Source organism: Pelmatolapia mariae, unplaced genomic scaffold (genome assembly GCF_036321145.2).
Source record: "Pelmatolapia mariae isolate MD_Pm_ZW unplaced genomic scaffold, Pm_UMD_F_2 NODE_ptg000558l+_length_52885_cov_1, whole genome shotgun sequence".
Classification (NCBI taxonomy): Eukaryota; Metazoa; Chordata; class Actinopteri; order Cichliformes; family Cichlidae; genus Pelmatolapia; species Pelmatolapia mariae.
The window spans coordinates 2,283-17,049 of NW_027052242.1; the positions used below are offsets into that span (position 1 = coordinate 2,283).

A 14,767-nucleotide genomic window follows, 5' to 3' on the forward strand; every position below is an offset into this window, starting at 1 on the left:
AAATGGTGAAAAAATTATGAGCAAAAGACATTTATTATTGTTCCTGGAAAAGTTCTCCTCGGAAATTGCTACATATTTATCTCTTCATTGTTGAACTAGACTACAGTTTACGCTGTGAACGAAGAAAAACTGTTCCTACATGTGTGATTGTTCATGTTACATCTGCATGAAACAAACAGGAAGTGAATGAAGAATGTAGGAAATCCCAAAAAGTTGATTCTATACATCTGAACGTAGTGTTGTTAGTGGGAGAAAAATTTTGTCACTCATTAAAGTAACTTCTTCAGTAACTGCAGGTTTCCCCAAACTTAAACAGTACATTTGCACAATAACTGAAACTAGCACCATTGAATGAACAATGGGCTATAAGGTCAGTTCCATTATCATTATTATGCAAATTCTCATGACTATTGATCAACAACCGGTGATCAAAGACCATTGATCAGTGATCAATGGCCATGAGTACCATTTCCAGAAAGTTGGGGAATGCCTGCAATCACAGCTTTCTAAGATGGTGAAAGATGTACCCTTAGATCCCCCCCTCAATTCAGAGAAGGGCTTTCCCTTTGCACTTGAAATGTATCCAGCTCTTCCTTCTCTAACAGACATTCTCTCCATACCTGAGAGTGTCCAGTCTCCAGCGTGGATCCTTCAGTCCAGCCAACAGCAGCTTCCTTCCTGAGTCTCCTGGATGATTGTAGCTCAGGTCCAACTCTCTCAGATGGGAAGGGTTGGAGCTCAGACCTGAGGCCAGAGAAATACAGCCTTCCTCTGTGATCAGACAGCCTGACAGACTGCAGACACACAAAACAACAATCCATCTGTAACCAATGACTTTCTGTTTGTTAGAAACAATAACATTTAACCATCTGTTTGATTTAATTTAACTGTACTTACAACTAAAAAGAAAAACGAATTTGGCAGCGTAAGTTAACTTACTGTACAATATAACTTGCTATGAAATATAAGCAAGAAAGCCCCATCAATAAGACCATCAGTGTGAGAAGCACTTTGTAGCATTGGGGATCAAGACTAGCCATTTAACATGGCTGTTTGGGTGGGAGGTGGGTGCAGGGGGATGTGCACGAAGAGAAAAGAACAAAAGACAAACTGAGGACAGAGAGGACAAAAGTTAAGGATATGCATATAAAAGCATCAGAAGTGAAAACAGAAGAAATGCTCAGAGTATCATAGCAAATCTATGAATAGCCCGAGCCTATAAGGAGAATAATGGATGAGCTAGCTGCTTCTCATAAGACAAAATATAAATAAATCAGTCTTTAATATCTGAGATCTGTTTGACTTCAGCACTCAACGTCCCACCATAACCCATGGAGAAAATTAGGCTCCTGAACATGAAGCGGATGAAGGTGGAATATTGTGAGGGTTGATAAAGATGATGATGAAGATGTGAATCCAGGAGGAGTGGGTGGATGGTAGCATCACCATGCAGGATCAGTGTGAGAATATATCATCATCCACAAAGCAGTACCATCCATGGTGAAGGAGACTGGAGACTAACGGTGCGCGCACACCGAACGCGATAGAGGCGGCCAGAGCGTCAGGTTCACATGTAAAGTCAATGGAAAGAGCACGATGACATGCGATTGCGCATCCGGCGAAAATGCGGAAGCAGATTTGCGTCACGAAAACGCCAAAACCCGTGAAACGCACGTCAGTGTACCGCGTGGGGCGCGTTTGACTCGCGAAGAAAACCACGCATGTCAGATTGTGTGTTGCATTTTGTGCACACGCCCGTACCGCGCCAACCGCTCGAGTTGGAAAATATGAACTCCGGCGTCAAATCGCGCCCCGACAACCAATCAGGAGGCCGGTGCCGCGGCTGTAACCAGGTCACAGGGGCAGATCAAACCAAAGCCCTCCATTCTTCATTAAGTATGGAGGAAAAACTCATCACTGCCGTGGCTAATCACCCAGAGCTGTATGATGCCAGCTGCTACTTCTACCAAGACAGGAATAAAAAGGACCGAGCTTGGAGGCACAGAAGTGAGGAGATCGGGCAACCTGGTAAGTTCATTCATTCTTCTTTTTAACTTCCAGACTGACCCGATCAAGCCGCGCAAAAGCTAGCAAGCCCGCCTACTGTCCCGCTATTTTCCCACTGATGTACAAATACCGTTCTGCTTTTATGCATGTTGTCATATAGGAATATAGTTTATTAATAAACAGCACACAGTGGTCCCGCTCATCCGTCACTGCCTCGCTTTTCGCTGATTTTTTATTGCACAGTACGGCATTGCATTCTGCAGACTGATTGACAAATCTCCTCCGTGTCGTGTCTCCTGCACTTGCCAAATTTATCATGTTTGGTTTTGATAACCATCACGTCCAATAGAAAAAACAGCACAAAAACACTCATAACTATGACCCTCGTTCAGAAATAGACACCTGCACCGCGAGGGAAAAAGGCGCACGAAAGTGGCAGGCAGATGAAGACAAAACGCGACATAATAATACTTTTACGTTTTGCAATCTACAAAGGTTTGCACTTTGAGAATCAACTTGTGAGAACTGTGAGTAATGTTCATGTGTCTGGGGGAAAAAAGTGTATAAAGTGCGTGGCGAGGGGCTAGTTATTCTGACAACCCATGCTGCAATAAATGAGGGACCACTGTATATACTTTCTCTATGATTATTGTATTCACCCTTTTAACATTTAATATTGTCTTGATAGAACCAGCTGATTCTGCAGCAGAGCATCCCCTGTTGCTTCTCCTTGATCCCGAGTCCCTGAGCTCCTGCTGCTGCACCCACAGGTATGTAATTGTAGCATCAGATGTACAGCACGCACTGATAGCTTTTTACTCGGTGGGATTCCCTTGTGATCACTTTACTAAATGTCAACAACCAATCTGATTATATCCTGTGTTTTGTTTTTTCAATGTTGAAATGAAAATCTAGCATTAGCCTTCTCTTTTCCTTGTGTTTTGTGCTGTTTTACAGGCCCAGAGAGGAGGACAGCTCCGAGGCAGATAAGGGACGGGTCCCAGGACGGTCCATCGGCGGTGGAGCTGGCCATCCTGGAGTTCCTGAAGAGGCCACGCCAGTCTCCAATGGAGCATTTCCTCCTCAGCCTTGTTCCTGCTCTGGAGAGCAGCTGGGTCCTTTTTATTCCTGTTTCTCTGTAAATACTTATATTTTATATATTTATGTTTAATGTTTTTCTGTTTGAGAATTTTAATATTATTTCAAATAAATTTTTATAATGACTAATGTCTCAGTTCTACTACACAGCAAATGTTGGCACACGACTTGACACATAGAATTTATTTCATATTATACTAATGACAAAATATACTAATACAGTGGGATGCAAAAGTTTGGGCAACCTTGTTAATAGCCAGTATTTTCCTGTATAAATCGTTGGTTGTTACAATAAAAAATGTCAGTTAAATATATCATACAGGAGACACACACAGTGATATTTGAGAAGTGAAAAGAAGTTTACTGGATTTACAAAAAGTGTGCAATAATTGTTTAAACAAAATCAAGCAGGTGCATAAATTTGGGCACCACAAAAAAAGAAATGAAATAAATATTTAGTGTATATCAATGTGTGTGTCTCCTATATGATATATGGGGGGCCTTTGTCTGGACGTGCTCCCCATCCAGAGCTCCACAGCAGAGAGGGAAGTTCCAGCGCTCCTGGAATCCCTCTGTGATGGACCGCCAGTCTCCAGGTGAAGGCACAGCCATGAAGTCGTCCACTAGACAGTCCCAGATGGCCGTCGCTACCTGGGGGGTGATCTGGCACACCGTGGACACACCGACTCTGAAACTGAACGTGATGGTCCTGAAGGAGTCCCCGGTGGCAAGGGACCTGGACAAAATTGTTCAAAATTAGTATTTTGTGTACTGCAGTTACAAAATACATTATTCAAATTCCAAAATACTTTTGTGATGTCAGATTTAAATTACAAAACAAATCTTACATAAAACATTTTGTAATTATAAGGATAATTACATAATATATATTAGATATAATGTAAAACAGTTGTTTTGTTTTAACTTTAACATATCATAATTTGATTGGTAGCAACTTTTACCACTACAGTGTGCCAATCACACATAATTCCTAGACATGTCAGTCAGGTAGGAATGAAGTAAGACATTAATAGAAATAAAGAGTTGTATGTTGACATGTAGCCCTTTCCTTGCTTAAATCATTGTTGATATTTTTGGAAAATTAACCTGTGATAAGACAGCATATCAAGATAGAATATGCTAGATAGAATCATACAACTAAAGATGAACCAAACTGTTCACAATTTCATCTAGCTCTCAGATTTAAGAAAGGCTGGTGACCCCTGTTATAGAGCCTGACAGCTGCAGGGATTATATACAAATATTCAACTATACCAGAATTAAACCAGGTGTAAATAAAAAAAGGAGAGTATCACTACAAAGATTACCAATAGTGGGCCTCATACCACAGTGTGATATCAGCAAACACAGAGTGCATACATTGATAGACACCACAGCCATGCTATCATTGCAAACACTGATAACAGCATAAATCGAATTAGATCAGGACTTGATGAGACCTTTCGAGTATCAATAGAAATATTATAAACAGTCGTCTCCATACCGCAGTTTGCTATCAGTAAACACCGACGGCATTCACTGTTAGCATAGCACATCCATGTTAGCAGTGTATGAACGGATGGTTTAGCATATATTAGCACAGGTATCAATAAAGGACTACCGTATTAAACACTTTTACTAACCTCAGGCAGATGGACAGACGCTCTGCAGGTGGGATTGAGCGCCTGTAGTTGGTGTCTCGGCGGGCGATCCTGGGACCGACGCGGGAAAGCAGGTCCTCAAACTGGCCGGGTGACATACGGTGGTATCGCTGGAATCGGCCGTCATCTAGGCGCAGCTCCTGGAGCAAATGGTGAAACTCACCAAACTGCTCACGCCTCTGGAGGAGCTGATGGACCCAGGTACGGCGAGGACGTCTTTTACGCCGCTGCTCTGCTCTCCACGGTAGATAGAGAAGGCTGACTCTCTCTTCAAGCTCTAGCTCGACAGCTGCCATCTTGCAAAGATACCATCTGGCACACCTTCCTCCCACATTCCTCCCACATTTCCGGTTCACGCGCGTGGAAAGATGCAATTTTGAGGCGCGGTGGATTTTTCCTGGACACGCGTTGAGGTGCGAATGTGCACGTGTCAAATTAGAGGCGTGTGGGGCGTTTTCGCTCGCATCTATCGCGTTCGGTGTGAACGCACCGTAAGACTAATAACAGACGTGCAAAAGACCAGCTACTGGTAGACCGAGCAATCAAACGAGACTGCAAGACCTGGCTGACCAACCTGTGAACTGCATGATTTGATTACAAGAAGGCCTATGACTCAATGCTCCATACCTGGATACTGTAATGCCTAGACCTATGCAAGATCAACAGGACCCTAAGAGCCTTCATCAGGAACTCAATGGGAATGTGGCGGACAACACTAGAGGCCAACTCCAAGCCCATAACACAACTCACCATCAAGCATTGGATGTACCAAGGAGATGTTCCGTCCCTGCTGCTGTTCTGCATAGGCCTGAACCCCCTCAGTAAGATCATTGACAAGACTGGCTACGGATACTGACTACAGAATGGAGCAGTTGTCAGCCACCTCCTGTACATGGATGACATCAACATTTGTGCCAAGAGTGAATGAGACATCAATTCACTGATCCACACCAAAAGGATATACAGCAATGACATTGGAATGTTGTTCGGACTGGAGAAATGTAGTCGGATGATAACAAAGACAGGGAAGGTAGTCAGAACTGAGGGGATTGAACTACCACAAGGCAAAATTGCAGACATAGAGGACTGTTGCAAGTACCTGGGGATCCCACAGGCAAATGGGAACCATGAAGAGGCTGCTACCAACAAGTACCTGCAGAGAGTCAGGCAAGTCCTGAGGAGTCAGGTGAACGTTAAGAACAATATACGGGCTATCAACACCTACGCATGATCAGGTACCCTGCTAGGATAATAAGCTAGCCAAAGGAAACAATAGAAATAACTGCATGCATGGAGGATTTCACCCCAAATCCAGCACCCTGAGGCTGTACGCTAAGCAGAAGGAAAGAGGTTGGGGATTGGTGAGTGTCAGTATTACCATCCAGGATGAGACAATGACCATTCACGAATACATCAGGAAGATTATCCCAGCTGAATGCTCAGTGAATACCTCGGGCATCAGAAACCCAAGAAAGAGGAGGAAGAGGAAGAACCATCATGGAACTACAGGGGCCTGTATGATATGGTATTTACCACGGGCAGATAGAGGAACTGACCGACATCCAGAAATCCTAACAGTGGCTGGATAAAGCTGGACTGAAAGACAGCACAGAGGCACTAATCATGGCAGCACAGGAACAAGCTCTGAGCACAAGATCCATAGAGGCTGGGGTCTATCACACCAGGCAAGATCCCAGGTGCAGGCTGTGTAAAGATGCCCCTGAGACAAGGGTCCAAGATTCTAGCAGGCCAGTAGTAATCGGAGCACTAGGAAGTGCAGATCCCAGCAACAAAATTGGAGATATCTGTCAAGAAGAACACAGTCCTAGGAACAGCTAAGATACTGTGTTGAACCCACAAGCTCCCAGGCCTCTGGTAGAGGACTGGGCTTGAAGGATAGACGGCCTGCAGGGGCAAGAGGGGATTTTTTAAAAATATATAGTTACAGTGCCCTCCTGTACTTTGTGGGAGTTCTGTTCTCCCTGCCCCAGTGTTTCCCATAGGCAGTTTTTCAGGGCCTAGCATGTTTTCAGTTTTCAATAAGTTGGTAGTTTTCAGTTTCTCTCTTTGTAGTTTATGTTTTAAATCGCCTGCTGTGGCTGCATGGGAGTGGTGAAGCAGCGGGTTCAGGGGACAGTGCCAGGGAATGCTGGCTGGCACAGCGGATATCCATCACAGTAAACATGTCTTCCCTATTCCAGTTGCTGCTGTTCCAGAGGAAGAAGAGGGTGTGGTGCTGTGCTGAGATGACAGTTTAAAAGATGAACACTGAAAATCTCTGAACAAAACATTGACTTGCATTGCAACACTGTGTGCAGTTGGGTCCCTCTATCACACCTTCTTCCAGCCAAATAAATAAGTTACTTTTAGTTTTACTAAAACTAGGTCCTTATTTCATTTACACTCCACATAGTCTCAATAATATAAAGAAACATGGACAGTAACCAACACTTAAACATATCATTTGGACATTTTCTTAGGAATTTGGTATGTTATGGAAGCAAAACTGCACTAAATTTCAAAAAGAGCAGAAGAAATTATGAAAAAGTTCCACTATGAAAAAATATATGACAGTAATTTAGAAGGTAATAATCCATCCAAAGGCAAAGCTGACGATCCATCTTCTATAAAGATGATCTATTGATTCAGTTATAAACATAATGTGTTCAATGATCTTTGATGGAAAATTTTTAAACTGACCTGAGAATTTCCAGTTTACAGTTTGGACTTTCCAGTCCAACAAATAAATGCTTCACTCCTGAATCCTGCAGGTCAGAGTTACTCAGGTCCAATTCTCTCAGGCTAAAGGATAGGGAGCTGATAACCAAGGAAAGAGCTTCACAGCTTCTCTCTGAGAAGTTGCATTGACTTAGTCTGAAAAAAATAATATGACCAATAAAAGAAATGCTGGTGTTAAATTGTAACCAGGGTGCAGTGAGGAACTATTAGATTAAGCAATATTCTTTTTTTTTCAGAATTCTTTAATGCCCTACTTTGATAAAACAACAAATAGATGGGCTTGACATTTATTGGCTAGATATTTGATTTGTTAATTAAACAAACAAATATAATTTGACCTCAACCTGACCTCAGCGTATTCAGTTTACAATTTAGACTTTGCAGTCCAGTAGATAGAAGTTGCAGTCCTGAATCCTGCAGGTGGTTGATACTCAGGTCCAGCTCTTTCAGACTTGAAGATTGAGAGCTGAGAACTGAAGACAGAGATTCACAGCATTTCTTGGGAGGTTACACACACTCAGTCTGGAAATAAAAAACATGAAAAATCAATAATTAGCAATGATTAATCCGACATTTTAAATAATTTTTATTGCCTTTTAACAGGTTGTCTTGAAATTTTATAAATAATGAAAAATAATAAGAAACTACAACAAGCAGATGAAGTTTACCATTTTTTAATTAATTTTACTGATTAATTGTATCAGTTGATAACAGGATATCACTTGATCTGACCTGAGAATTTCGAGTTTAGAGTGTCGACTATCCACTGCAGCAGACAGGTTTATTACTCCTGAATCTGTCAGGCTGTTGGTACTCAGGTCCATCTCTCTCAGACTAGATGACTGGGAGCTGAGAACTGACAACAAATCTTCACAGACTCTACCTGAGAGGTTACAGCTGCTCAATCTAAAAGCAAACAAACAAAAATAAATAAACTTAAACATTGTGTCTGGAAAAAATAAAAACATTGTAAAATACCACAATTATACCAACATATCTAAAAGGAAAACAGGGAAGATTTTAATATCTGTGTTTATTCAGGCAAAAATAAGACCTATTTGTCCCATCTTGGACCATTTCTCTCATTTAATTCTCTATCTGAAGCAAGCAACTTGAGCTTCTTTTCTTTTAATGTGACTAGCCTTAAAAGCCCACTTTTGACTGGCCAGTTTCAGGACATCTGCTGAAGGGCAGCACTCGGTCCTTAAGAGCGGCACCCCTTTAGCTTCTACTTCTGAAAACAAATTTTAAAGAAACTTTCTGGCTCATGATTAAAAATAAAGTCGTCTCATGCTGATGCATAAATTACAGAACCTGATTCTGGAATATGATAGTGGACATCATCCACACCATCAAAAATTACAGCAAGATACATCTTTGTTTTTCACATTATTACACTCATTACTAGAGCTGGGCCATATCATACCATTCACAGTAATACCGGTATAATGATGGGCAACGATAAGAAAATGAAATATCGCGATAGAATATGGGTAAAACACGCATGCGCAGTGCCTTTGTTTTCATACGCACATGGCAGATGCTGCGATGCCGCTGCAGTTTTGGTGGTGGTGATGTGTATGGCTGGCAGCGGGAGAGCTGCAGCTGTTGAATTTACTGTTAGAGAAACCGTGCGATTATTTTAAGAATAAATGATGCTGCGAAGCATGAAAATGCCATCGGGTCTGGTGTGGTGGCGATCTTTTTTTTTTTGTTAAGTACATGCAAACCAGTAAACAAATTAAAACACATACTGTTGATAAACTATAATACAAAAATTACAATTACAATTCTCAACAACAAAAAAAAAAGGTAAAAATATAATTAATATGTAAACAACTTAACCCTCTGGGGTCCAGGGTATAATTGGCCGTTTTTGACTACTTTTGATTTTACATCTATATTTCACCTTTAAAATATGTTTTTCTTGCCTTGTTTGGTATCATTATTTTCAGCACAACCTCAGATATCTGAAATTTGAGTTATTTTTGTCATTTTGGTATACTATATTAGCACACTTGATCTAAATTCACCAAAAAATTCAAAATCCGAGTAGAAAAAAGTTATATTTTTTACTGTAAAACCCACAAACATGTTTAACGAATCATTTTCATAACTTGAAATGCAAATAGAAATTGTACATTTCTAAAAATTATGCACAAGTTTTGCAAACAACAAAGTTATATGGTACTATTTACCTAAAAATGCAGCTAAGGCCTCAGGCGTTTTTTATATAACCATTTAAATCTATTTACAGAACAATCAGGTGTTCTGCATCATATAACAAGGCACACAAATTATTTGTGCCAGTCCAAAAAATGTAGTTTGTGTTCAGTATAAGACAGAGGAGAACAGCACAGGCCTAAACCCTGCAGGTCTGACAACAGGAGGTGTATCAGTCCAGCATGTGGAGACAGCGTTTACACTGGAATCTGCCTTTGACGGCTTTTTTTGGAGAAAATATGAAATTCAGCAGTATAACTGACACACAATACAAAAAAATAACTACACAACACACTAACTATCGCCTCCAAACACGCTAAACGTCATAAAAACTCGCTCTCTCTCTCTCTTTCGCTCGCCCGCTTTCCTTCACGGGTGTCACTCCGAAAAAATTCCCCTTCTCCCTAAACAACCAAGTGTCACATGTTGCCATATCATTTTTTTGATTGGCTAACATGGTAAACTCTAACACCAATAGGGAAGGGGTGTTTTTTCTTTTTTCTTTTTTTCATTCGCAAAGGGAGAGTGTTTGCAAGCGCTGTCTGTAGAAAACGCTGTTTTTACCGTTTCTTCCCGCTGTAAACAACACTGTTTTGTTCAGAAAAAAACATCGCGTGTATTTTTTATCATAACTCTGGTTTTACGTGGCCCATCGACACAATTCAAACTGGCATATAGTTTGAAGTCTGCACTTTCGACCCAAGTTGAAATGGAGACTCTGACTTGCTGCATCTTGTAGCTGTGTGGTCTTAAATTGGTCATGTGATTTTGACGCGCCGGCGCGTCAGGCGACCCCAGAGGGTTAACAACCCCCAAAGTGTCTAAGTCACATGACGTGACAGCGCAACACCAAAACATAAGAGGGGGGAGCAAAGTGTGCCTGCCCTTCGCTGACACAGGAGCGGCAAGTCCAGCGACCTGGCTGTTTCGTCTTTGCCGAAAGCACAGCATTGTAAACGAGCAGAACTCAAAGTAAACAATCGATCTCACTAGGCTTAGGGATGGGTATTGATAAGATTTTAACGATTCCGATTCCATTTTCGATTCTGTTTAACGATTCGATTCTTTATCGATTCTCTTATCGATTCTTTTGAAAAAGGAGAACACTCAGGTCGATTAGCTTAGAACTTTGTTTTTATCTTCTCTTTGAACAAGATAGAAATTTAGGAGTAACATGGCCTTACAAACCCAACAGTGCGATCTCAAGAGAACCAGCCTTCAATGGGGTGTCACAGGGTCCCCAGGAAAAAAAAAATGTAAATGTAAAATAATAAAATAAATATTCTTCTGTACTATAACATAAATTATTCTGTAGCAATTACACACGAATATCCAGTAATGTCCCTGCCTACAATTAAACACCTTCACTTACCGAAAATCGGGGGCATCTGCTGTGACAAATGGGTGCAAGGCTTTGACCACAAACTTAGTCACTGCTCGGTGACATTCATCCTGGCCTGAAAGGAGACGCTACCTGTAGACTGCAGTGACAACTGCCAGCAGCTGAGCCAGCCAGACTCTGTCTCTCTCATCACGGTCACCTAAATGCACAGTAATGGCAGGTTTTGTAATAAAGCAGATCGCGCTAACATAATATGCACTGTTAGTTGATTATTTACCTGCCCCATTAACGGGAGAGGACGCGCAAACATTACCGCTGCTGCTGAGTTCAGATTCACGAGTCCGGAGCGGAATTAAAAACACGACATTCATTTAAGGTCATCGCGTGTTTTGTGAGCAAATGCTTTTGCAGATTTGTAGTGTTTCCTCCCTTAAGTGAAATATCTACTTTGCAAGTATTACAAGTTGCCCTGTTGTCATCCGTTCTCGTAAAGTATAAGCAAACTTTTGAGCGTTTGAGCCGCCATGTTTCCTGCCAGGTAAATGACGCTCCGCAACGTGGTGACGTCATTCGGGGCGACTGGAATCGATAAGGGAATCGTTTGCAAAAATGGCAAACGATTCCAAGGAATTGAAACAGTGGGAACCGGTTCTCAACAAGAACCGGTTTTCGATACCCATCCCTAACTAGGCTAGTATCGATCCAATACCAATGCCGACTTGGTATCGGTACTATCGATATTTGGATCGATCCGTCCGCCACTACCGTATTGTGTGTATATAAGTTTTGTGGATATTATACATGGTTATGTGGAGGATATAGCCATTTTCCACTAGAAATGTGTAACACTGGTGGTGCTACTTCTTGCCTTCTTTGCATGTAGTACGGGCAGTGTAGTTACCTTTAACCACAGTACGAGGACAGAAGGGAAATATGGGCCAGATCAGACAGGTTCTAGATTCGTAGGAGCCAAGGGTGTATGACAACAGAGGACTTGTACACAGTAGGTGTAGAAAACACAATTGCATTTATTAGCAATTATTAAAATTTAGCAGGTTGTGCACATTTAACAAAGGTAGAGCGCACTTCTTGAAAACAAAACAAAATAAAATAAACCCCACAAATGGTCGACCCAAGGATATATTGTCTTTTGTGTCTTTTTTAAAGTCAATTTCAGTCTGTCAATCTTCAATAGTCACTCAGTGTGTTTGTAACCAGTCGGGTTACAATCTACGAGTTCATCCAGCTCTTTGGGCTGGGCTCACCATCCGGTACTGGAAAAGGGATCCTCGATTCTTCTCAGGTCCTCAAAACCAATCCAATCCAAATAAGCAAAGGAAAAAAACCTGACCTGGGGACCAGGCCAGAACACAGTAGTTCAACATTTAAGCTATGATGTCTGTAACTTATTATTACTACTAGTTGCTTGTAGTGTTTCTAAATTTCTTTCAAAATATTCTATGTTGTACAACAAATTATTCTAATTTCAAAGGGAAAAAGTGCATAGGAAACACACATTTAAAATAATAAAAAATAGCTCATCAGTGCATTAAAAATACACTTTGGCTTGACACTTATCAAGTTTCAGCTAAGTCAAGTGCAGGTGAAGGCACTTAATTTCACATTTATTATACTCAGTGTGCAGAACTATAATTAGCACCATAAGAAAAGTGAACATGTGCTAACATAACAACTTCGCACAGAACCATACATTATACATCAATACCACAGTAATGTGACATGAACATTTAAAGAACATTTCGTATAAAGTGCAGCAGACTCAGTGCTAATTGCTTTAGCCTCGGAAAAGGCACTTTCATTGCAAAATGGCTAGTGGAAGTTAGCATCGGAGCTAGCGGCAGGTAGCATGCTATGCTAGCGCACGTGCACTGCCTGGGACTTACCATGTGAAGCAACAAATGCTACACGGGGCTTCACAGTGCTCACGCTGGCTCACAGCCTCTGGAGTACAGTATCACTCTTACTATTTCCCGAAAACAGGACTTTTACTATCCAGCTAGCTTCTTCACTGCACGGGTAACCGGACCTTTCACCGTCTGTGTCTCGGGCGTATCTGACTGGCACACGCAGGCACACACAGGTGTCTGAGCAGCGCACACAGACTGGGGGGAGGGTCAAACCGGCCAATGATTGGTCGCTCAGTGAATCTAACAAACACACTCCACAGGACTAAGTCCTGCCCCCACACCATTTATATATTACATATACATATGGACATATTCATTAAACTTATGTTTACATGCTTTTTATCAGTATTTATTATATTTAACTTATTTTTATCAATATTTATTACCATTATGAAATTAGTATTTTAATCAAAAGAGTATTAATATTTATGCTTTTAATCCCGTTTTTAACACTGGGTTACAAATGCCTTTTGGTTAAACTGTCAGCAAGGAATTTACATTTGCACTGTTAAATTTTAGTTAAAGTTTAAGTGAAAATACATCGATTTTTTTTTTTTTTTGCACTAATAAAGTTGTGGAGTTGTAAAGTATTGGTCTAGTGTCAATTATATCGTCAGTTACATCATTATCGCAAATTTTCAAATGTATGTCGTGATAAATATTTTTGGTCATATCGCCCTGCTCTACTCATTACCTATTTAACATAATATATAAAGCTGGATTACAAACATTAATGGTATAAAAGAGCCCCCCTGTTAAAAGGTGCATTTGAAGAAGATGATCTGAAATGCCAAATTAATTGAACAATGATTGCTGTCAGAAAACACCATAGGAAAAGCAAGAAGTAAAATGTATTTCTGTGGGAAAGATTGTTACAGTAGCCTTTCAGTACCGCTGAATCCAGTTACAATAATACATAAGGTAAGATAAGAACAACTTTATTCATCCCGAGGGAAATCCTTTTGTCATGTACATGCTCAAAGCAGCAGGAGAGACAGAGGAACAGATGAAATAGATATAAGATATACAATATATACAATAAGAATAGTGTACAGTAATATACAGTAGGATAGTGCAAGACATAGTATCGGATAACTCTAACAAAGTAATATACATAACTATATCCTGGTGAGTAAATAACTTAACTATCAGCGCAGGGGGTTCTAGAAAGTGACAAAGTATTGTGCAATAGAATAAAGGGAGTAGAAGCATATGATGGGGGGATGAAACAAATATTCAATAAGTACTCTTGGGTAATATTGCACGGTCTGGGAGGGAACAGAATAACATAGGTAATAGTCTCAGGAGAATCACCTACAGAGTTAAACAGTCTTATTGCCACCGGTACAAAGGATTTCCTGTGGCGGTCAGTTCTGCATTTCGGGGCAATGAGTCTTTTGCTGCGTTTGCTCCGATGGTCCATCATGGGGGCATGCATGGGGTGGGAGGGGTTGTCCATGATAGAAAGAAGCTTTTTTAGCATTCTCCTCTCAGACACCTCCTCCAGGATCTCAAGTCTGACACCCAGGACAGAACCAGCCTTTCTAATCAGTTTGTTCAGCCTGTTGGCATCAGCTGTCTTCACCCACTTGCCCAGCACACAGCTGCAAAGAACACGACGCTCTCCAACACCCAGTGATAGAACATGGTCAGCATTTTCCTACCAACATTGAAGGACCTGAACCGCCTCAGTAGGAAAAGCCGACTCTGCCCTTTTTTGAAGATAGCATTGGTGTTCTTGGTCCAGTCCAGTTTACAGTCCAAGTGTA

At 41.1% G+C, this 14,767-nt stretch overlaps 1 protein-coding gene across 1 annotated transcript in view; it reads right to left on the reverse strand.

Annotated features, from left to right (window-relative positions):
- Window positions 1-620: 620 nt before the first annotated feature.
- Window positions 621-14,767, reverse strand: part of LOC134623324 (NACHT, LRR and PYD domains-containing protein 12-like) — a gene marked incomplete at its 3' end in the record, with an annotated part of 28,084 nt that continues 13,937 nt past the window's right edge. Inside the window, exons 5-10 of the mRNA XM_065469834.1 lie at window positions 8,238-8,411; window positions 7,467-7,568; window positions 6,611-6,671; window positions 5,866-5,940; window positions 4,749-4,906; window positions 621-794 (exon numbers count right to left, since the gene is read on the reverse strand). Of these exons, the coding sequence (XP_065325906.1) occupies window positions 621-794; window positions 4,749-4,906; window positions 5,866-5,940; window positions 6,611-6,671; window positions 7,467-7,568; window positions 8,238-8,411 (744 nt within the window). The remainder of the gene's footprint in view (window positions 795-4,748; window positions 4,907-5,865; window positions 5,941-6,610; window positions 6,672-7,466; window positions 7,569-8,237; window positions 8,412-14,767) is intronic.